A 22,075-nucleotide genomic window follows, 5' to 3' on the forward strand; every position below is an offset into this window, starting at 1 on the left:
AAAACAAATTATCCGGTTCTTAAAAGTATTAGCAGTCAAAACCTGGGCGAAGCATATGCCTGCCTACCTACCTAACCTATCAGTAAAGGCTTGACCTCCAGGCTGGCTTTTGGAAACAAAATGAGCGGCCGCGGAGGAGATATGTTATTTGAGCCCACGGCCTCATCAGTTAGAGTTAGCGCGACATGTGCTATCAGTCTAGACGAAGCTGAGCAGTGGGTCTGAATTTGGTTAATGATGTTCGAACCTGTTGAGGAGGGGTATTTCGCTATGAAGACCAGATCGTCATTGGCACTTTGCCAGGGGTGGAGATCTGTCAAAATTTCAAGGGGGTGGGGGGTTCCAGGCCGTGCAGATTAAGCCGGGCTGGAGGCATTACCATTGACTTACAGAGCAATAATTCGTTTTCGTGTACCCCCCCCCCCTTCCCCCTGAGAACTCCACCTCTGCACTTTGCGGTGTATAAGACGTATAAGACTAGCACGCTTGCCTTTTTGAGGCTTCTTTGTAACACGAAAGTATGAAATGCGTCACTTTTACTAGCCGCACAAAATGCATCTAACTCACAGAAATGTGGAAATTCTTTTTTCTGCAAGTGTTATTGACCAGAAAAGTAACAAACAAAACTATATTAAAATGGTATAATAAATAGACGCGCAGTTTCTATTTAGTATCGGCTTGCTCCTACTCAAAATGCTAAATCAGATGCGCAGATGTGACAATAATAACGCGAGGTGAACATGGGCGAGACTGTTCAGTAATATTCAGTTGTGAGTGCGCAGCACTTTTAAGCCAATTGTTGCTAACAAAATTTGGCTGTTTACCGGGTTGCTAGGCAACACAAAGCTGGCACATTTCTTTACTCCCCTTCGAATATGTTAGCCTGTGTAGGAAGGGGTTTGCAAGATGGGATTTGTAATTGTTTGTATTTATATACAGTGCTTGTTTGTGTCGTTTGTGTGAGCTGCCGTTGTTCGCACGAGGTTTAGGGCTGCCCGGAAGTTTTTTTTTTTAAAGTATCGCTTCTGCCGCTGAAACCTAACTTTCCTTTGGGAATTTAATAACCTGCAGAGCCTTTATATCAGTCCCAGGTAAGCAAGAGATCAAGGTGTCTTATTACTGTACAGTAATAAGACTTTACTGATGCTATGCATGCTAAGACTTTACTGTAGTGTGGTTCTTGGTATGGTTTGAATTTTTTTATCTCTAAGGACAGTAATGGTAAAATAAATTTTGACCATTTATTTTGAGTCAAATCAGATAGGTACATCATAGAAGTAAAATTTGATTGATCAAATTATTGTGGTCTATGTGTGTGACCCAGTGTCCCCCCTTAATTGAAGGTGTTCCGCCGCTACTGTGGTTGAGCACAGTAGGTACTATTTAAGATGTGCACCGCTCCATGCAAACTCCACACCTCTGACACCACTCCATAGTCCATGGAGAATCTGCACCGCACCCCGCACTGGCTGAGTGCCTCTATATCAAGATGTCGTTAAATTGGCATACTTTGAATCATGACCAACTAACTCAGCCTAACCCCCAGACTGCAAATCGTGGCACTGCATTAGGCATATTCGTATATGTATAATCTGACCAATTACAAAATGTTCCCTCATCGCTGCACTCTTCCCCACCGCACCATGGACGATCTCCACTCCGCAGGATTTTTTCGCACAAAACTGTTGTTGACCCTGTCGCCGCTAGATGTCATTCCGTATGATACAGGGCCCGGCATAAGTTTTGTCCTCTAAAATGTACTCTCTCATCTGCTATACCTTTGATGAGAGGCAGAGTTTCTGTTCAGCATTCAGTATATTCCCCACGAACAGGGATTTACGCATGAACACAATTTGGCATACTGGCAACCAGTTTGTGCAGCACAGGCGGCTTAATTTGGGACCATGCCTGTTTGAGCTGTTTCAGCAGGGCGCCGAGGCTGGCCGCCGGCTTCTGTTTGTCCAGGCCTTGCTGGACGATAGCCCAAAGCTCCTCGATCAGGGTTTGGTCCGAGTGGTAGCCGGCTAACACCTCCTTCCTTCAGAAGTCCGGCAAGTTCGGTTCGCACCACCGCTGGGTCTTGGCAAAGCGACGAGCTGACGCGTTGTCCTGCATGAATAGCATGTGGGCCTGTCATTGACCACTTAGAACTGAGCCGCTGGAGGCTCTTGTAGGTAATGAGCCTCAGAGGGCTCTTCCAATAGCGTCTCACGGTCCTGTCTGGAGAGGGGATAGCCGTTGGACGTAAGCCGCTTTGCAAATTTTGTCACCAACTGGCCCCTCTTCTCGGCCGCCTTTTTCAATGCGACTACTGTCACGGCCGAAACGGCGGCCGTATGCCCGTTGCCCAAACTGGAACGATCAGGAACGCTGCCAGCAGCCGTACTGTTATCCCACGAGGCACGAACCCCGGTCAGTGTTTAGGTACAGGTCTCGCGAGATTAAGCGGTAGGTTTTGCACTTTTACATTTCTGGTTAGTGTACATGTCTCAACTGATCAGCAGTGGCGTGCTGTGTCATTTTGGCCTGGAGTATGTCGACTGTCTGGTTCAGCTCTTTGAGATGGAAATTTCAGACCTTCATTTTGCGACGCGGTCGTTCGGGTGGACAATCTGTGTGAAACTGGCCTTAGCTCGGTGACCCATGACCCGAGGTTCGTTCGCGACTTCATGTTTCGCGGTCAAAGACCGTACAATGCAAGGATGCAACCAGAACCGTTATTTCTTACGGGTATCAACGATTAGGAACCGGGAAGTGTGGTCGTAGGAAGAGGATAAAATTTTTGCCGGAACCTATACCTAGGGGAGAGTGGGGTAATTTGGCCGGTGGTGTAAATTGGCCGCCCCCACCTGTACGAAAGCTGATAAAAGTGAATGAAATAACTTTAGTCTCTATTCATTTGTCATCGGCAGAACTAACTCGAGAACAAATGTCAAAACTTTCCCCCTCTTAGTTTTATTCAAAATTAATAAAAGGTGAATTTCGTTAGAAAATGATAACTTTTACTTCCATTTAAAAATTTGTATAACATGTAGTATTTGGGCTGTTAACGGATTCCAACATTATAACTCCATTTTTGAGGGTGCTCAGCGGTTCCAAGAGCAATTTCATCTAGTTTTGTACAGCCATGACGACTTTAAAGACAAAAATTTTCAGAATGGCAATGTGGGGTTATTTGGCCGGGACTAGCGGGGCAACTTGGCCGGTGCGCTCAGAGTCACTATGCTGGGACGGCCGAGTTGTCATGGTCAATTATACCATAAAGGACATAATTCATGACCAACTTTGACTACCTTGATGCCATATTTCCTATTGGATAGCTGTAAGGGCATGTGACGTCATCAAAGGTTACCTAACGCTTTTTTGCTAATAAATACTTACATAAAAAAGATACAGCCGCGCAAATGGTCTCATTGTGTTCAGCTCGTCAAGGCGCATCGAATGATATACATGATGACCTTGGACTCACGTAACCTTGAGGTCAAGCGACCTGAGGTAGCGTGACCTGAAGCCAGCCTTTGACCTTGACCTCTCGAGGTCAACACATACATGTTTCGATGCGGAATGACGAGAGAATTACGATGGTACTTTTAGTTTTGGCCGAGCTTGATTACTTCAAAAGCTATTCGTAAAAAACTGTCATCGCATCTAAAGCCGTTATTTTGACTATTTTCGACCCCTGTCACGGCTAAGTCAACCTCCAAAATGCTTCAAATGCGTCGTAGGACACACGTCATTGCTGAATGTGAAGCTGACTCGCCTATAACAAAAATCAGGGCCTCAAACTAACACCGGCCAAATTGCCCCACGCCCCCGGCCAAATAACCCTGCTAGTGGGGCAATTTGGCCGCTTTGCAGACCTTTGTAATACGTCACAATTTCAATATAAGTAGTTAACCTATCATTTCAAGTTAACTGTCCAAGAAAGTAAAATGTATGCCACACCTGTCAGCGTTGAGAAAATGCAGAAATGTGTTGTCGATTTTTAGTTACATCGTTTTCTAAAAAAAGCGGCCAAATTACCCCACTCTCCCCTACTATCGTCCACTAGCTAGCGGTGCATTTTTTTAAGACGCTATTCGTGAGGCTCACTATAAATTGGTAAAATGACAACAATCTTATATCAAGTTTCACATGGTAACTTTGATCACCAGCTGATATATTTGAAAGAAGTTGATAATAATTTATTTTGTGTCCTATACAAATGCCTACCTATTGGAAAGAAACACGGGGATGCTCGGACTAGTTCGGCGACGGTGTGTGCTGTGATTTTCTATTGCTCCAATTTCGAGATCCTTCCAGCGAAGTGTGTTCGTCACGATTTGGTCTGGTGTGGCGCCGCCCTGTTCTATCGGTCTGGCCCCGTGTGTCATATCTGCCGCCGCCGCGGCGTTTCTGTGACTCAGCGGTGAACCCCGCGAGCTGACGCGGTCGCGCCGCTGGAACCGAACAGCCTGTGGCACTCTGCCAGTGCGGCGGCTGGAATCTAGACCATCCAGAACTGTCTGAATGGGGTGAAAACAGGGGTATCTGGGCAATATTCCGGTGAGGTTTTATGTGATGAATCTCAAAGTGTTGCGATTTTGGATGTAGGTATACTGTTATAAAAGTTGCAAATGATGATAAGTGGTGAAATGTCATTCTGTCCTGCCTTCTGTAAATTACCCATTACCAAAAACCTTTATATTTTTGATAAGGCCACTTTCCGTGGGATTTGATAACAACAGCAATAGCAGGCAGTTACTATAGGGCAACGGGCAGTGACGGATGGTGTCAGTGTCATTGGCAGCAGTGAATGATGATGTCTGTCAGTGTCAGTTTCAGCGGTGGCGGATGGTGTCATTGTCGGTGTCGTTGGGGACGAAGGGTGTCGGTGTCTGTGTCAGTTATGACGGATGGTGTCATTTGATGTCAGTGTCAGCAGTGACGGATGGTGTCAGTGTCAGTATCCGTGTTAGCGGTGACGGATGTTGTCATTCGATGTCAATGTCAGCAGTGACGGATGGTGTCAATGTCAGTATCTGTGTTAGCGGTGACGGATGGTGTCTAGTGTCAGCAGTGGCGGACGGTGTCAGTGTCGTTGTCAGCAGTGGCGGACGGTGTCAGTGTCGTTGTCAGCAGTGACGGACGGTGTCAGTGTCAGCAGTGGCGGACGGTGTCATTGTCAGCAGTGGCGGATGGTGTCAGTGTCAGCAGTGGCGGACGATGTCAGTGTCAGCAGTGGCGGACGGTGTCAGTGTCAGCAGTGGTGGACGGTGTCAGTGTTAGTGGTGTCATTTTCCAAAAAATGTCTGACCGATACCGACCGAAATCAAAATTTGGGAAAAATTTCCGACCGAATACCGACCGATAACATCCCAAGCCAAAATTTGACCGAAATTTGACCGAAATTCTATTTGCTGTTACTCTACCCCAAAATTAAAATAATTGGTAAATTCTGATGGAAAATAATGGGAAATGGCATTTCAGTCCAAATTCAGTCAATTCCTAGCCACTGCAAAATACATTTTGTGGTAGAATTTACATTGCTAAGGGTAGACTAGGAACACATGGACCTCAGCATTTCACAGATTTGGTTAATTAGAATTGTCAAGAATCTGCTGTGGTCTATGTAAGGAAGAATACTCATTATGTTGCAAAAGCACGATCAATTAGTAAGTCCAATGGTTGGTAATAGGTATGACAACATTCCCTAGGAGAAAAGGCAGAATCAAAACACCACAAAACACATCAACACTGCTTGGAAACTGGCCTTGAGTCTTGAGATGTGGTCTGAGATACTCTACGAAGAATTTGACACTGAAAATCCAGCTGAAAAGGCAGGTATTAGGTAGCTCTGAGCCTGAATTTCGTCCCAAAAACGAAATGAAAATTCATTAAACTGGCACTTTGTCTTATCTTTACAAGAAAACACAATATGCAGACAAAATTAATGCAAAGTGGCGCAAAATAATAGTAGAACCCAGTAGAACCCAAGTAGAACCAAGGATTGACTTTTAAGATCCTCTCTTCCCTAACTAAAGGATGTAAGGCGATGACGTAATATTTATTTATATGCCCTTTTGGTTGAATTATTGAAGTGAAACTAATTTTCTTGTAGTGAATTACACTTACAATGTTGATTTCATTAGACTTCAAATCAAAATCGTGTTGGACCATTTACATCAATAAAATCATTCACGAGGCAGCATGTAACAATCCAAAACCTTTTTTTGCAGCAACTTAATCAGCTGGTTTAAAGTCGCTGTTATGGCGCATCTGTTTCAAAATCCCTTGTGTTTGGAGATGATGTGGAAGATTCCAGAAGGCGGACATAGCCCTCTAGTTTTTATCAAGATTCCTATGTTTTTATGTTGTGGTCATCTAGATTTCAAACATTTGGTTGGTACCTGCAATATTTAAGGAGAATGTGGAATAGTAGAACACCTGTGAAATGTAAATTGAAATGTGATCACTGCTAAGTGCTTAGTGCTAAGTGCTAACTGTCCAGTCTTCAGAAACACATTTCAGTAATTCAAGTTCTTTTTGTCCTTGCATTTTCGATCACTGTATAATGATTTTTGTATGCAATACTTCTTTGATTACAGGTGATATCTTAACAGTTAGACTGGAATTGAGTTTCGAAAATGTGTGTATTTGTGGGGCCAACTGAGTCAAAATCAGCCTGCTTGTAGTTGTGGTTGCACAATGGGTGGCTGCTGCCTGCTGGGTGGGATCAGGATGGGTACTGAAGTTGCCAAAATGTGGCATCTCTTGTAGCTTTTGGGGGAAATTTTGCAACTCTTTATCATTAACATCCCAATAAATTTCATTTTAACTAGGCAAAAATGGAATACTTTCTCTTTTTGAAAATGGTTTCACTGGCAGGGTGACCGAAAGTGTCCGATTTTTGGGGGGCCTGACCGACCGATTACCGAATCGGTCAGCATATCTTTTCGGTAACCGAAATTTTCGGTAACCGATTGACATCACTAGTCAGTGTCGTTGCCAGCAGTGACGGACGGTGTCAGTGTCGGTGTCAGTAGTGATGGACGGTGTCAGTGTCAGTGTTAGCAGTGACGGACGGTGTCAGCAGTGACGGACGGTGTCGGTGTCAGTGTCGGCGGTGATGGGCGGTTTCAGTGTCAGTTATGACAGATGGTGTCAGATTTGGTGTCAGTGTCAGCGGTGTTGGACGGTGTCAGTGTCAATGTCAGAAGGACGGACGGTGTCGGTGTCAGTGTCAGCAGTGGCGGACGGTGTCAGTTTCAGTGTCAGCAGTGACGGACGGTGTCAGTGTCAGCAGTGACGGACGGTGTCAGTGTCGGTGTCAGCAGTGATGGACGGTGTCAGTGTCAGTGTTAGCAGTGACGGACGGTGTCAACAGTGATGGACGGTGTCAGTGTCAGTGTCAGCAGTGTCATACGGTGTCAGTGTCAGCAGTGACGGACGGTGTCAGTGTCAGCAGTGACGGACGGTGTCAGTGTCGGTGTTAGCAGTGATGGACGGTGTCAGTGTCAGTGTTAGCAGTGACGGACGGTGTCAGCAGTGATGGACGGTGTCAGTGTCAGCAGTGACGGACGGTGTCAGTGTCGGTGTCGGTGACCGATTCGCCGGTCGGTCCGCTGTCTATAGATAGCCGGCGCTCCGGGGCGGCGCTGGACGGTTGCCAGGCTGCCGTCGGGCGGCAGCGGTCCGACCGCCGGTCCTCCTCTGAAATCACCGCCCTGATTGAGCTATGACGTGCGCCGGCGAGGCGACCCCCGGGCCCCGGCCGGCTTTGTCGCTCTATCCCCCGGCTCCATCTGCTGGCCTTTTTTCTGGCGGCCCGTTTCCGTCAGTGTGTGTGTGTGCTGTCTGTATGCATGTCAGAGGCCAGCCGGGGGTCCCCATTGGACTAGTCCCAGGGCCCAGACGCAGCAGCTACCTTGACCTGTAAAGGACAAATTGAAAACTCAAACAGTGCCATGACGTAATCTGGTTGCTCTATATGGCTGGATGTACACTCGGGGGCAGATTGATGTTCTACAACTCTTTATCCACCGGGTTCCTATGGCTCAGCTCAGCATTGGCAGCAGCCGCCTGGTACCGGTAGACTGTGCCGCTTCACTTACTTGTCAAGCGGCACAGCCTACCCACCCGTATGACACCGGTCTGGGTCGGTGGCTGGAAGGTGATGTGGGCCGCCTGTGACGTCAGCGCAGCGGTGAGGGCCGAGCCCGGAGGCATGGCTCGGGTCGGCGCGGCGCGGCGGCTGGCGAGGGCTGGGGAGTGAGGTGGGGTGGGAGCACGGACATCGCGCGGTTGAGCAAGTGTAGTTAACTTTCGCGTCTCAAGGCGCCAATTATTCTACCTAACAATTGTGCTAAAGCAGTTGTTAAAGTGTCCTATCCCCAAGACAGCGCCTATCATCATACTTGCAATGCACATTACGACACACTTAACCCGCGCCCCGCTGGGGGGGGGGGCAGAATCTGCCCCCCCCCCTCCCGTTTTTCGCCAATAACTTCTAAACGCGTTACGCCAGCGACGTCAAACTTTCAGTACCTTATCATACATTAATTTGACACGTTCCCTGAAAATTTGAGCGAAATCCGTCGGAAATTTTTTGAGAAATTGACGTTTTAGTGACGTCGTGTTCGCCATTTTCGCCTCAAAAACGGCAAAATTTCAAACGCCGCTAACATCTTCATTTTTAAAGGAATCAAGACGTAACAAAAAAGGTTATACGTGATTCTACTTTGTCTATCAAATGGCTATCTCGGTTTTTTGAAAATTTTGGATTTTGGCCTAAATTTTTTCAAAAAACTGACTTTTTTGGGAAAATAATTATAAAATCCAAAATTTTGAGTGCATCGGAAAAACCGGAATATATGTCAGAGAAGTGGTCTATGTGCACCTACATACCAATTTTTAGAAGAATCGGTTCAAAAATGTGGGAGTTATTCAAAATTTTATGACGTCACGACACACAAATTTTTTGAAAAATGATATTTTTGGAAGTTCTAGACCTCGTACGGAAACAAAAATAGCACCATTCGATTCGCCGTGAAAAACTGCATCAGATAGACACCTTTTTAGGCCTTAACAACCAACTTCAAAATTTGACCCCACTTGACCTGACCTTGACCTGACCTCGACCTGAAATTCATCCAGAGGTGGTCCATATCACTTATTGAGTGTGCCTATTGAATTCTATGAGTAAAATGACCCATAAAACATGTGTCGCACATGCCCTTTTCTATATTTTGTTTTTGGTGACCTGACCTGACCTGACCTGACCTTGACCTTGACCTTTGAATGACATTGTATGCAACGAATATTGTCTTGGTAGTCTAAGAACACGTTTTGGGCAATCAGTCTCAGTCCATTCTTCGGCAACTACGGTGCAAGGCCGATACTGTAGAAGCTTGCATTTTGTACCCTTGACCTGACCTTGACCTGACCTCTGACCTACTTAAGCAAAAAAATTTGGGCTCTTTAGATCCGCCTTGTTGAGAGCTTTCGATTGCCGTTTTCCCCGTCTTTCTACGACCATCGCACGGTCTTGCCGAATACCAGATTAGCGCGAATTTAATCAAAAACCCGACTTTCGATTAACTGTTATTTATACCTATCAATGGGTAGGAAATTGTCCGAGGCTATCGGATAGAACCTTATTTTTAAGCCAATTTATCATTTGAGGACTTATATCCCTGCCGAAAGTAGACCCACGCTCCGGTTCCTGAAATCGGGCTATGGTACTGAGAAATATGTCCAGTTTTCAATGTAAATTTTACGGAAGCTTCGAGAAGATATATGAGAAAATAGCATATCACCGGATAGCACAATTCATGATGAAGCTGTTTCTGCTATCACGGTAGCTTTTCAATGAATGGTTTCTGAATTTAATGCGTTAGAACAGGAGCCCTGCATGTGTATCGTTCTCACGATAGTATTTCATAAAGAAGTTGGAAAATGTCAAAATGGATAAAAATGGATATGACGAATAGGGCATGGCTGAACTCTCCGCACATTTCTGAACATAAGCGAGCAAGTTTAAGCTGCCACTTTTTGCCTATTTGCCGTCAATTAAGCTTTGAACATGTCTAGTCGGCCGCACGGCGTGACCTGACCAAGGTCGGGGGCGGCGCGGCCGAACAGGCTCCAGCCTAATTAACTATCTCAAGCACACGGAATCGTGATTTCATGCACTCCTTGCAAGGTCCGATGCTTCACTTTTGCATTATTGGCCTTACGTGACGTCATTTATGACGTCACTAGGGTAATAAGAGTTTTTCGTCAATAACTCCCGATCAAATTGAGCTAGCGAGTCGGGAAGGCCACCAATGGACTCAGGAAGACCTGCCGAAACGAATGATATGCAACATGACCTCCTTTGACCAACTTCGTGATCTGGGGGGCTCTAACCTGACCTTGACCCGAGGGTAACACCTTAAGTTGACTTCAACCGAACAAAAAGTATACCATTCGGCGCACCTGAGCGAGGCGAACACGATGATGCCAAAATTGCGGCTCTGCGGCATTTTTTCGCGAAGTTATTAATAAAAAACGAATCCGTGCCTTGGGCCACTTGACCTGAGCTCAGAGGTCACAGGTTAACCTGAGACCTTAAAATCGGATACCAGTTGCTGCGTCTCGTAACGGCACACACGCTCGTTTTTTTCCGCGAGGCTTTAGCTTCATCAGGGGCGAAACAGCGACGGGGGTCGTACCCCCCCCCCCCTTCGGCCGGCGCGTATTTTGAAAACCAATAGGTCCGGCGAGGGGTAAATGTCAGTTTTGGAACCAGAGAACCATTTTCAGTGGGTCCGAGCGGCGCTGGGATTAAATTCGCGCTAAACTGGTGTTCGGCCACACTGTGCATCGGTTCGGAAGTTAGACAGGGGGGGCAGAATCTGCCCCCCCCCCCAGCAGGGCGCGTATGGCTGAATAGCCCAGCGGGGCGCGGGTTAAGCGTGGCAATGGGACAGCCGATAGAACTTATGTCACTCGTGCATCGAGGTGCGGAGCTATATTTTGTATAGCATATTAGTATTAAGGCCTTGTTGAGCAGATTGGTGTCTATTGCTTCGCACGGCAATCGTCCAGAGACGTGGGAACTGGGGGTTATGAGTAGTGCCGCAGCCAACGCCCCAATTTAAAGCGATTATTACTGTTGCTCTAATATGTGGTCGCAGCCCCCAATAGCAAACCGTTCCAACTAGGAGCCAAAAAGTCGGCCACTCAGGGGGTTCGAGCCGGGCTTCTCCCACCGGTCAATTCACGACACGAGCGTCCATCCACTGAGCTACCGAGAATGGTCTCCATCTGCACAAAACAAAATGAGATTGACCCGCTGACCGCCAATGACAGTATTGTGACATTTGATCGCGTTTGACCGCGGCGGGTGGTCGCTGGTTTCGGCAGCTCGGTGGATAGACGCTAGCTTCGTAGGGTGACCGGTTGGAGAAACCCGGTTCGAACCGTCCCAGGTGCGCGACTTATTTGTTCCTAGATGGAACGGTTTGCTATTGGTGGCTGCGACCACACATTAGAGGAACGAGTTGCTTAAAGTTGGGACGCCGCGCTATCCAAAAACCCCAGTTCCCACGTCTCTGGACGATTGCTGTGCGAAATAATAGACACCAATGAGCTCAATCAAGGCCTTAATACTTATCTGTTAAAAACAATGTAGATCCGCAACTCGATGCACGTGTGATATAAATTCTATCGGCTGTCCCAAATCCCAATGCCACGTTTAAGTGTGTCGTAATGTGCATGGCAAGTATGATGATAGGCGCTGTCTTGGGGATAGGACATTTTAACAACTGCTTTAGCACAATTGTTAAGTAGAATAATTGGCGCCTTGAGACGCGAAAGTTAACTACACTCGCTCAGCCGCGCGATGGTCCGTGCTCCCACCCCGTCTCACTCCCCAGCCCTCGCCAGCCGCCGCGCCGCGCCGACCCGAGCCATGCCTCCGGGCTCGGCCCTCACCGCTGCGCTGACGTCACAGGCGGCCCACATCGCCTTCCAGCCACCGACCCAGACCGGTGGCATACGGTGTGGGTAGGCTGTGCCGCTTGACAAGTAAGTGAAGCGGCACAGTCTACCGGTACCAGGCGGCTGCTGCCAATGCTGAGCCATAGGAACCCGGTGGATAAAGAGTTGTAGAACATCAATCTGCCCCCGAGTGTACACATCCGAGATGCTTTCGTCTCCAATATGCTACTGTCAAAAGTTATCGCCTGAATAACTGTCAGTGACCTTTCCTGGGCTCATATGACCTTAGAGTTGAAATTTGGGGGGGGGGGGGGCACGCGTATTACTTTCCACTTCAGTTTTCAAAAAAGCGTCTTATTAGCGATGTTTTAAGTGTATGGGCAAATGCTTTAACCTTCCAGGCGGTGGGGGGGGGGGCATTTTTTTGTCCACCCCCCTAGTTTTTTCGATATATCTCCAGAACCGCTGCGCCAATCGTCACCAAACTTTCAGTACCCTCCCGTGAATAGCTATTGCACATTGTGACCAATATTTTTTTACAAAGGCTATGATAGGTTGGCCGCTAATGACGTCAGAGTGACGTCATTTCTGCCATTTTCGACCCCAAAAAAGGTTTCGCGGGAAGAGCTGTCAGGCCTACAGCTTAAGAGAAACAGAAAACTGTTTCGACATGAAATGTGTAGAATTAAGAGGGCTACAAAACTGCTATCTCTGATTTTTGAAATTTTTGGATTTTGACCCCAAAAATAAAAAAAATAGATTTTTTGAGTATAATCGCCAAAAAGTCCAAAAAGTTTTTTGAATTTCGAAAAAACTGAATATATGTGATAGTCCCTACCACCTTCTATCTACATACCAAATTTGAGATCGATACCTCTTTTTTTGGCCAAGTTATAGCGAAAAAACTGTTCAAAATTGATGACGTCAAATTTTCAAGCTCAATTTTTAGCAATTCCAGACCTCGTAGCGCAAAACAAAGACCGCCATTTGACTCCCCGTGACGAGCTGCATCGAATCTATACCCATTTCATGCAAAACTAACAACTTTGAAATTTGACCTTTTTGACCTGACCTTTTTTTATAAATTTAGTCCGAACCTTTTGATAGGAAGGATTCACAAGGACAGAACCACCGCTAAGCGAAGCTTGTTGCGGTGACCCTGCCCTCTACCCTCCGATCGCGCAATTCCGGTTCTATGGCAGAATTTAGAGTCCAAAGTTTAACGTGCGCACATAGCCGCGCACGGCCGGTCCCCTCACTGACTTCGCCTGGCTACGGCCTGCCACCAACCGCAGCCATACCTGTCAGGAGGCCCATAAATGTCGAGCGCCAGTCGCGCATCGAACCCGGACTGTTATAACCGGGAACGCGTGCTCTCACCACGCGGAGTCCAACGCTCTACCAACTGAGCTACGGGACCTTGACCTGACCTCCACGAGAAAGTGACCTAAACCGTACCTGCTGGTCTTATAGCCAACACCATTGAGTTGGAAATGAAAAATTAGCCATAAAACATGCATCGCACAACTTTAGTAAAGTTGGGTTCATGTGGTGACCCTTGGTGACCTGACCTGTGACCTGACCTGGTATGACCAGTGACCTCTAATAGCAACATATAACTGACGCCCTATCGCTGATTTTCGACAAAATGCGTTTTACTCTGTGTTTAGCGCTTTCCCTAGAAGACCCGTGAACGGTGAAACATTTTGTTTATCTTTGACCTGACCTGTGACGTCATCGGTGACTCCGAGGTCAATGAAATTTGGTTTCCCTTGACAAATTTGACAGGGCTATCGAACGTCGTTTGAATTTTCTGGATCCGTTCAGTACTTTCGGAGATTAGGGGGGGGGGGCAAAAAATCCCCCCCCCCCCACCGCGCGGAAGGTGGCTTGGAGGCTCACCGCCTGCCGGGTTAATCCCAAAGAGGCACAGTTTGATTTTCTGACATTGACATAATGGAGAGGTCTCAAAATGAGCCTGTCTATCGGTCTTCGATGCAAAATATGAGATGCACGTAATACTCATCCTATCACACTTCCTTATGTTTAGTTGTAAGTTTCTAAGCAATCGCTGTCTGTGTAGTCAAGGTGAACACTGACTTTTCTTGGGATGAGATCACTCAACTTGGCCCTGGTTACCTGAGCTAAGGGACAGGGGTGACATTTTTAACGTGCAAAAATGTGAGATGAGGCCGTTATTTTTTAAAGGTGTTTGCGAAAAGCCTGAAGGGAATGACTAACTAGGTATTGGCTTAATTACACCCCGCGCGAGCCACGGCGTGAGCTTACTTTATACCAATTAGCTGCTAGATGCGGTTCTCATTTCTCAAATTTGCCCAATGCTATGTGGCCCATTAATCCGGCGCTCTGTATTTACAGGCCGTCATAGTTGCACAAACGATCACTGCTGACCCAGCGTACCCGTTTCGCCCCAGACCAGCACGATGGATCTGATGCCGCTGCAGGCCAGCCAGCCGTTCGACCCGTCCAAGTACCGGTATACGGGCCCGAATGTGCAGCCGCGTCAGCTGCCCAACACCCGGTCTCAGGTGAGTTCGGCTGGCCCTGTCAGGCCGACACTATACCCGGGGTCATCACCGCTTCACCGTGTGGGTCGGGCGGTCCTTCGATATCGGCCCGCAGTTTCCCGCCCGGTGGCTCTGGGCTTCGCGCTGTTCCTAGACTTTTTATGAATTCATCGTGGAATGTAAGGTTATCAATGGATTCGTGCAAATGATGATAGTCGGCTAGCGTAGCCGACGGGACGAAACTGGTCAGAAAATTATAGTTACCTATTTCGATCTGGCCGACTGGCAACAAGGCTAAAACGATCATTGTTATTTCGATGCTTAACTAAATAAGCCGGCTATGGAGCTGGCTGATTGCTTTCATCCCTTTATAAATGGCATTTACCAGGGACACCCGTTCCGTTCCGTTTCGGCAGGCGCCCATCACCACGGGTACGTCTGTGATCGGACTGCAGTTCGACGGCGGTGTGATGATTGCCGCCGACAAGCTCGGCTCCTACGGCTCCCTGGCGCGCTACCAGAACATCGGGCGGCTGATGCGCGTCAACGACCACGTCATCCTGGGCTGCACCGGCGACTACGCCGACTTCCAGTTCCTGCGCGACATCATCGACCAAAAGATGATCGACGAGGAGTGCCTGGACGACGGGATCGTGACGCGCGCGCCGGCACTCCACTGCTGGCTGACGCGCGTTCTGTACAACCGGCGCTCGCGCTTCGACCCGCTGTGGACCACATTCGTGGTGGGCGGCCTGGACGACGACGGTAAGCCCTTCCTGGGCTTCGTGGACAAGCTGGGCACGGCGTACACGGCGCCGCAGATCGTCTCCGGGATGGGCGGCCACCTGGCCACGCCGCTGCTGCGCGAGAAGATGGAGGGCCAGCCGCCGCTCTCGGAGGAGGCCGCCCGGGAGCTGCTGATCCGGTGTATGACCGTGTGCTACTACCGCGACTGCCGCGCCTTCTCCAAATTCCAGATCGCCACTCTGAAGGCGGGTAGCATCAAGATCGAGGACGACCTGGAGGTGAAGGGCGACTGGGAGGTGGCGCACTTCAGCAAGGAGCACGCGTAGGCGGCCGGCGGGACAGCTGGGACACGGGGTCGGGTCTGTGGGGCGCCACGATGGTCCATGTTTCTCTGATTCAATACACTGCTATTTCACCCAGAGTGTTGTGTGACATTGGATTTTGGCAAACAGACACTGAACACAGATGAGAATAGTCGCAGCGGGCGCTGTCGCGTTTTTGCTAAGGAGCACCGCTGGCGCCGGCAGAAGCTCTGCTCGGAATCAGTCGGGCAGGGAAGGTCACGCGTCGGTCGCCGCTGTCGGGAGATTCTGGCGGCCAAGACGGAGCGACTCTGAACAGAGTGTAAAATGGGGCTGCCAGCGGCGTGCGCGGGCGTAATGAGCGGTCTCAGTTGGATGGTCGCCGGCCGATGACAGGTAGCTGGCGGAGCGGGGAGGGTCCCCACCGGACGCCGTTCCGGGAACGGCGCCCTGCGCGGGAGCGCGCGTCATTTCATCCTTCCCGAAAACGGCAAATGACCGATGACGGGTATCAGAATGAACTGCAGTCTGGTTTGAGGCATTCACGTAAGATGATGTTACAAAGCGTCAAACGGTGCCCACTGCCCAGCTAACAGCTCTGTGGATCTGCGTAGAGTTTGGTCCTAGTGGCGGCCTAGTTTCCGCTATCATCCCCCTGGGCTGCTGCTAGCCGATCGGTCCATAGTCTGGTTCCCCGCCGTATCCACCCCCTCTCCTCCAGTGGTCCGTTTCTTCTGCGTGTCGAGCACGAGCAGATCCGGGAATAGCGGCCGGCGGGCGGTGAGTCAGGGCGGGGGCGGCGCCACCTGCCGCCCCCGCCCGTTCGGCGGCTATTCTGGGCGGCGGCGGCGGCGGCGGAGCGGGCTCAGCGGGCCACCCGCAGTCGACGGTCGGACATCAGGTGGAGGCTGTGTCGCTGCTCTCGCCGGTCAGCCGCCCTCGCCATGTCCAGCTACAGCTATAAGGTGACGCGCGAGACGTCGGGGCCGCGCGGCGGCTCTTACTCGACCAGCAGCTACTCGTCGCCGACCGCCTACTCGCCGGTGAGTGCGCCGTTAGCGCCGCGCCGCCACCGCCGCCGTGCGCCGCTAGGTCAGCGTTGAGCCGGTCAGCCACCTCAGGGAGGGGACTGCTGTGTCCATTGACGCGTGTTGGACCGGATGTATGGAATTGTCTGTAGACAGGATGGCCACAGAGCTCGTATGGTGTCAACGGTGCTTACGCGAGTGTCCTTTCTCCTTACCCGAGTGTCTTGAAGCCTCACCTGAGTCCCCGAGATCCTTCCGGAGCGTTACTGGCCCTCACTGAGTGTCCCTAGCCTTCCCCGAGTGCGCGTGGATCGGTGACCACAGTCCCCAGTCAAATGGATCTGCCACATTCAGAGTTGGCCTGCGCTACGCTACGTTACGCACTACGTTACGCTACGTTTGCTTTTTTGGCCAAAACTACGATACCGAATTACGATACGTTATATATTGCTACGTTACTGAATTACGGTATTTGTTAATTAACGCAGCAAATTATTTTATCGTACTACGTTATGCAATATGTCATCATCCACTACCCAGTGGAAACGGTTAGTCTCTAGTAAGCCAAATACTGCGCACAATGATCGCCGGCTTTTCAGCATCGTCGGTGCGGCGGTGCCTACGCGCTACTCGCTAGATGCGCTGGACTTCCGACAGGGAATTCCCTGGGACTCCCCAGTGGGAAATCCCCGGTGTCGGTCCGGCCGGAAGAAAGACTCAGTGGTATTCATATAGCATGCGTCTCACATCCTTGTAAACGGCCGGAGGTCTGGTGACGATATGAGTAAACTGAAAAAATTATGTACCTTATACAAATACAGCTGACCTGTAATTGCTACGGAATCCATTTCGTAGTTCCTACGTTATCCTATTATTTTCGATACTACGCTACCGAAACATCCCAACTACGCTACGAAACGGTACTGACAGCTACGGGTTACCGAAAACTTCAAAATAACGTAACGTAGGCCAACTCTGGCCACATTATACTACAGGGCAGGAGTTGGCTGAGTGTCTCGTTGTCGACGATCGCTCTGTGTCTGTTGTGCACATAGACTGTTCAAAACACAACATGCTTTCAAACATAGACGGATTGTTTAACCCGCGCCCCACTGGGGTCTGCGTATAACACGCATATACTGGGGGGGGGGGGGGGGCTATTCATAGCCCCCCCCCCTCCTAACTCCGAAACTACTGGGCCGATCGTCAAAATTCAAACGGCGTCTGATAGCCCCGGAAAAACTGTCGAACGAAACCTAATTTCATTGACCTCGAGGTCACCGATGACGTCACAGGTCAGGTCAAAGTAAAAATTATTAGCATTTTGGCTTGTTCACGTTTTGGGCTCTGGCCGCCGTCTTACAAGTCAGATCAGGCTCATTTTTGGTTCACACACTCGTGAACAGATGCTCTAGATACCCTGGGGGTACCAAACTTGTACTTTGATTTTCAGGTCAAGGTCAGGTCATCACAGGTCACGAAAATATTATATCATGCGTCGGTCACGTGACACATGCTTTATGGTCCATTTAGGCCAAAGATTTCGAATTTGATGTCGTCTGTGTCATTCGAGGTCATTTTGAGTCGAATTTAGCTTAGGTCAGGCCACTTTCAGGTCAAAAAAGGTCAAATTCTGAAGTTAAAATTTTTCAACAAAAAAGGTGTCTATTGGATGCAGTTTGAGCTCAGGAACACGATGGTGCTATTTATATTGGCATACGATGTCAAATACGGGCTGAAAAATTGATTTGAAAAATTAATAATTGTGAATTTTTTGCAATAATGCGTATAACTTAGCCATTTTTGAAGATATTTAGCTAAAACTTGCTAGAGTTAGTCATTATAATGCGTTCTATCACATATATTCCGGTATTTTCGAAAAGTCAAAAACTTTTTGAAAAAAATGTAAAAACATAAATTTTGAATTTTATTATATCAAATTCTCAAAATTTTCAAAATGTCGAAAATCCGAGATAGCAGTTTGATAGCGCAGTCTATTTTGAGTCCTCTCATGCAAAGAAATTGGATCTAGCTTAAAAACTGAGCTCTTGGGAGCGATTGCCGTGGTTCAATGTTTTGCGTCGAAATCGGCCGAACATGACGTCACTCTGACGTCATTTCCGGCCGACCTATGGTAGCTACGAAGTTCAAATTTTGACACAAGGTGTCAAATTGATGTAGCCGAAGGTAATGAAAGTTTGGCGTCGATACGTCAAGCGGTTTGGAAGTTATTGCAGAAAAACGGGAGGGAGCTATGAATAGCCCCCCCGTGGGGCGCGGATTAAAAGCACATAATACTTTTAAATAAAGCCAGTTGAAAAGGCTGTTTTCGAATGATATGCAAATTACCGTTTATTTTATGGACTTCCTTGTGGACACAGTTACTGGGCGTTCAGATCCACGACGATAACGCACTTAACGTTGATGAATTTGGTGTTCAGGCTTTGACAAGTGTGACGGACACGGAAAATACCGTTCCTTGAGCTGCCCAGCCCATCACCTTGACTTATCTCAGCTCAATTAAGTCGGCACAGAACATCGTCATTCGTCACTAACCCGGGCCGTGGTGGTGACCTGATTAAGTGACACTTCGGGGCGGAGAGGGGGGGAATGATTTTCCATTTGGGCCCCTCCAACCGGGTTTCTGTGCTGCACAGTGACAGGCAATACGCGACGCATGAATGGTCTTGCATTGTCAAACGTTATCAAGCTTGAGGGTAACAGGGCCGTTTTAATTCAGGTCAGAGGCAGGTCGCCATTGTTCGAACCATACCTATTATGATTTTTACATTTTTTGACAAATTGGCTACGACAAATCGTTTTGCTGATCCTAATCTGATCCCGAGTCCTCGGATCATTTGCATCAAGAGCGAATAATCAGCAGTCAGCAAACCTGTAGGCGATGATGATTGCTCGTCAAATATTAGTCTGCTTCACACTTAAATAGGTGCTCACGCGTTTTAGCTGCGCAGAGAGCCGATGAAGTTAAACTAAGGAATTCACACTGCACCGCCTGCCCGGTGTATTTTGTTTGGCTCGTGTGATGGAATTCAGCCCTGCCTGTTGACTGAGGTGTGTAAATACCGCACCTGCGGTGTCCCGTTCGCGCCGCCATGACCCCGTGGCCATGGTTGTCCACTTCAGTTCTGTTTTCTCAGGTGACACATGGGAGCCTGTTGGCCCAGCTCCAGCCACGGGCGCCTGTGTTGTGGCATTGTCCGGCCAAGTGTCTGTCTGTCCTATACTCGCGACTCGATGGCTTTATCGCCGGGGCTGTAAGAGCTTGATGAATCTACATATGTATTTGGAACGGCAGTCAAAGTGAACTTCATCTCTGGGGCTGCGTACGGAACTGCGCTCTCGTCAAATAGATGAGGAATGCACTGACACTGGTAGCGAAGCAATTCACAGCAATTGGTAACGTCAATTTCGGAAATATTTAATGCTAAATAGATGCAATCTAGTTAGTCTCTGCACCGGCCGCCGCTCCTGTCATACCTCCGCTGCCCCTCGCCGGTCACCGACTTTGTCATACATATCTCTGCACTGCTCGCCGGTTCAGTCATATCTCCGCTGTCCCTCGCTGCTCGCCGGCTCTGCCATATCTCCGCGGCCTCTCTGAGTGACCTCGACCGGCTCGGGCGCGGCCGCTGACAGCCGGGTGACGGATGGCGCCGCCCGTCCGCCGTCCGGTCGACCTGACCCGCCAGTCAGCGCATGGCGCCGCGCCGCTGACCCGGCCCCGCGCTCGGCGCCAGACCTCTTCGCCCGCTATGCGTGTCATCCGGGGCAGCGGGTCAGGGCGGCGGCCGGCGCGCCCGGCTGGCGTGTTATCGTGTCACCGTGTCAGCCTGACCGTGTCACCGTGTCAGCCTGACCGTGTCACGGCGGCCGGCCGAGACCGCACCTGGCCGCCGGCCCAGCGCTGACAGTCCCCCGGTCACGGCAAACTTGGCCGCCAGTGACGGGTGAGACAGCCGCGGCGAGATACGGTGAATGCCAGTGCAGGGGAGCCGCAATAGGCTGTGAGTCCGAGTTCCAGTGACAGGGCCACAAATGGGACATTTTACTCCCTTGTAAAGTGAAATACAATTATACGATCGGCATGTGATATAGGTACAAATACATATGTCGATTGTGTTATTCATTTGCAATATTGGGTTTACCCAAATAGAACGTTGTCATAAAGGACATGTTCTTGTACATCACTATCAGTCAATGCGCGTACAAGTTACCCGTGGTAACTGAAAAGTCAGCTGGCATGACGCTTCACAGAGGGCATCGAGCTCGTTGCGTCAGTTAAATGCTCTTCTGATCTGATCTTCTAATATCCCCTCATCTCGACGACAGAGATTCATTTATTTGCTTGCTTAGCCAGATAACACAGACAGGCGAAGTCAGTCCAGAATGTCCGCAATCATGGCGAGTTATTGCATCGTGTTTCAGAAAAGGTTGTTCTACTTCTAAACGCAACTTTTTTTTGGGAAAATGCATTGTAACGGAATATCATCGTCCTGTAACGGAATTACCATTGCCCTGTAACGGGATAGCTAGGGCCGCGTCTCGGGGCCCAGTCCATATATCGTCGGCGCTGGCTGGCTGCCAGCCGGGGGCGGGGGAGGGAGGGGGTCAGAGTTTCCAGCCGACCCAGCCCATTTGCCCCGTCCAAACACTGGCTCAGGGCGGGCCTGTTGACGTCCGCCGCCCCGCGGTCGGTGCCGGCGGTAGCGAAAACTGGGCACAGGAGTGACTTAAAGCTGGATCACTAATCGACTGTTACACCAAGGTCGAAAACAGCAGGGAGTTTTGTACCTACTGCCAAATGCCGAATAATTGTGATGCGGTCCAAAGATTTACTTGAATGTGCGCTATAGGTAAGCACACATTTTCTTCAATTCTTTTTTCATCATTTTCTTACCAATGCGCACTGCTGCGGCTTACCCTGCAGTGCAATCACCAATGACGTTTGGCGTTTTATGGGCTAAATGAGCTAAAGTGCCTTCCCATAATCTCCGACAGCGCCCATGTTGCCATCAACCTTCAGCGAATCAATATAGACCGCGTCTAAGGGAGGCTTATCTACGGGAGGCTGATCAGATGCCGCAGGTAATAGGCTACGCTGCCGAGTTCTGTGTATCCTGATATGACCTTTAATATTGATCAAATCACAGCATTTTCTGACATTCATTACCTGCACTCCGCGATTCTTTCCGGCCGAATATCAGGGAAGCTCGAGTGCTGTGATGCCTACCTTCCTTTTTTATCCATCGTTCCTGATAAGACCAATGTCCGTTGCACAATACTAAGCTAACAATCACACCGAAGATAAGATGTCTCGCCATTCAAAATTCTGTCCACCCATTTTTTAACTTAATATCCTGTTCGAGACAAAACCGGGCTATGAGACTGCCACAAACGGTCTTGAAGTAGTGACGCCGATCCCGTCTAAGCGACTCTGAGACCTCCTGAAATGCCTTCATCCTGACTGCAGTAATGCTCTGTTCCT

General features: G+C 49.0%; 2 protein-coding genes across 5 annotated transcripts in view; both read left to right on the top strand.

Moving 5' to 3' along the window:
* The first annotated feature begins 756 nt into the window (after positions 1–756).
* Positions 757–15,660, top strand: LOC122372606 (proteasome subunit beta type-4-like). 4 transcript variants are annotated; one of them, XM_043350032.1, is made up of 3 exons: positions 757–1,091; positions 14,400–14,513; positions 14,909–15,660. In XM_043350032.1, the coding sequence occupies exons 2-3, from the start codon at positions 14,409–14,411 to the stop codon at positions 15,563–15,565; spliced, it is 762 nt and encodes a 253-aa protein (XP_043205967.1). In that variant the 5' UTR covers positions 757–1,091; positions 14,400–14,408; the 3' UTR covers positions 15,566–15,660. The 4 variants fall into 4 exon arrangements, with proteins under 4 accessions (XP_043205967.1, XP_043205977.1, XP_043205985.1 ...); XM_043350042.1 differs by having other exon boundaries at positions 788–1,091; positions 14,344–14,513; XM_043350050.1 differs by lacking the exon at positions 757–1,091 and adding an exon at positions 4,290–4,545.
* Positions 15,661–16,363: 703 nt separating this feature from the next.
* The window catches only part of LOC122372619 (cell surface glycoprotein 1-like), a 50,630-nt gene continuing 44,918 nt past the window's right edge, over positions 16,364–22,075 (top strand). The window contains exon 1 of the mRNA XM_043350062.1: positions 16,364–16,584. Coding sequence (XP_043205997.1) covers positions 16,486–16,584 — 99 coding nt within the window. The 5' untranslated portion in view covers positions 16,364–16,485. The remainder of the gene's footprint in view (positions 16,585–22,075) is intronic.

Source organism: Amphibalanus amphitrite, unplaced genomic scaffold (assembly GCF_019059575.1).
Source record: "Amphibalanus amphitrite isolate SeventyFive unplaced genomic scaffold, NRLGWU_Aamphi_draft 000037F_arrow, whole genome shotgun sequence".
Taxonomy (NCBI): domain Eukaryota; kingdom Metazoa; phylum Arthropoda; class Thecostraca; order Balanomorpha; family Balanidae; genus Amphibalanus; species Amphibalanus amphitrite.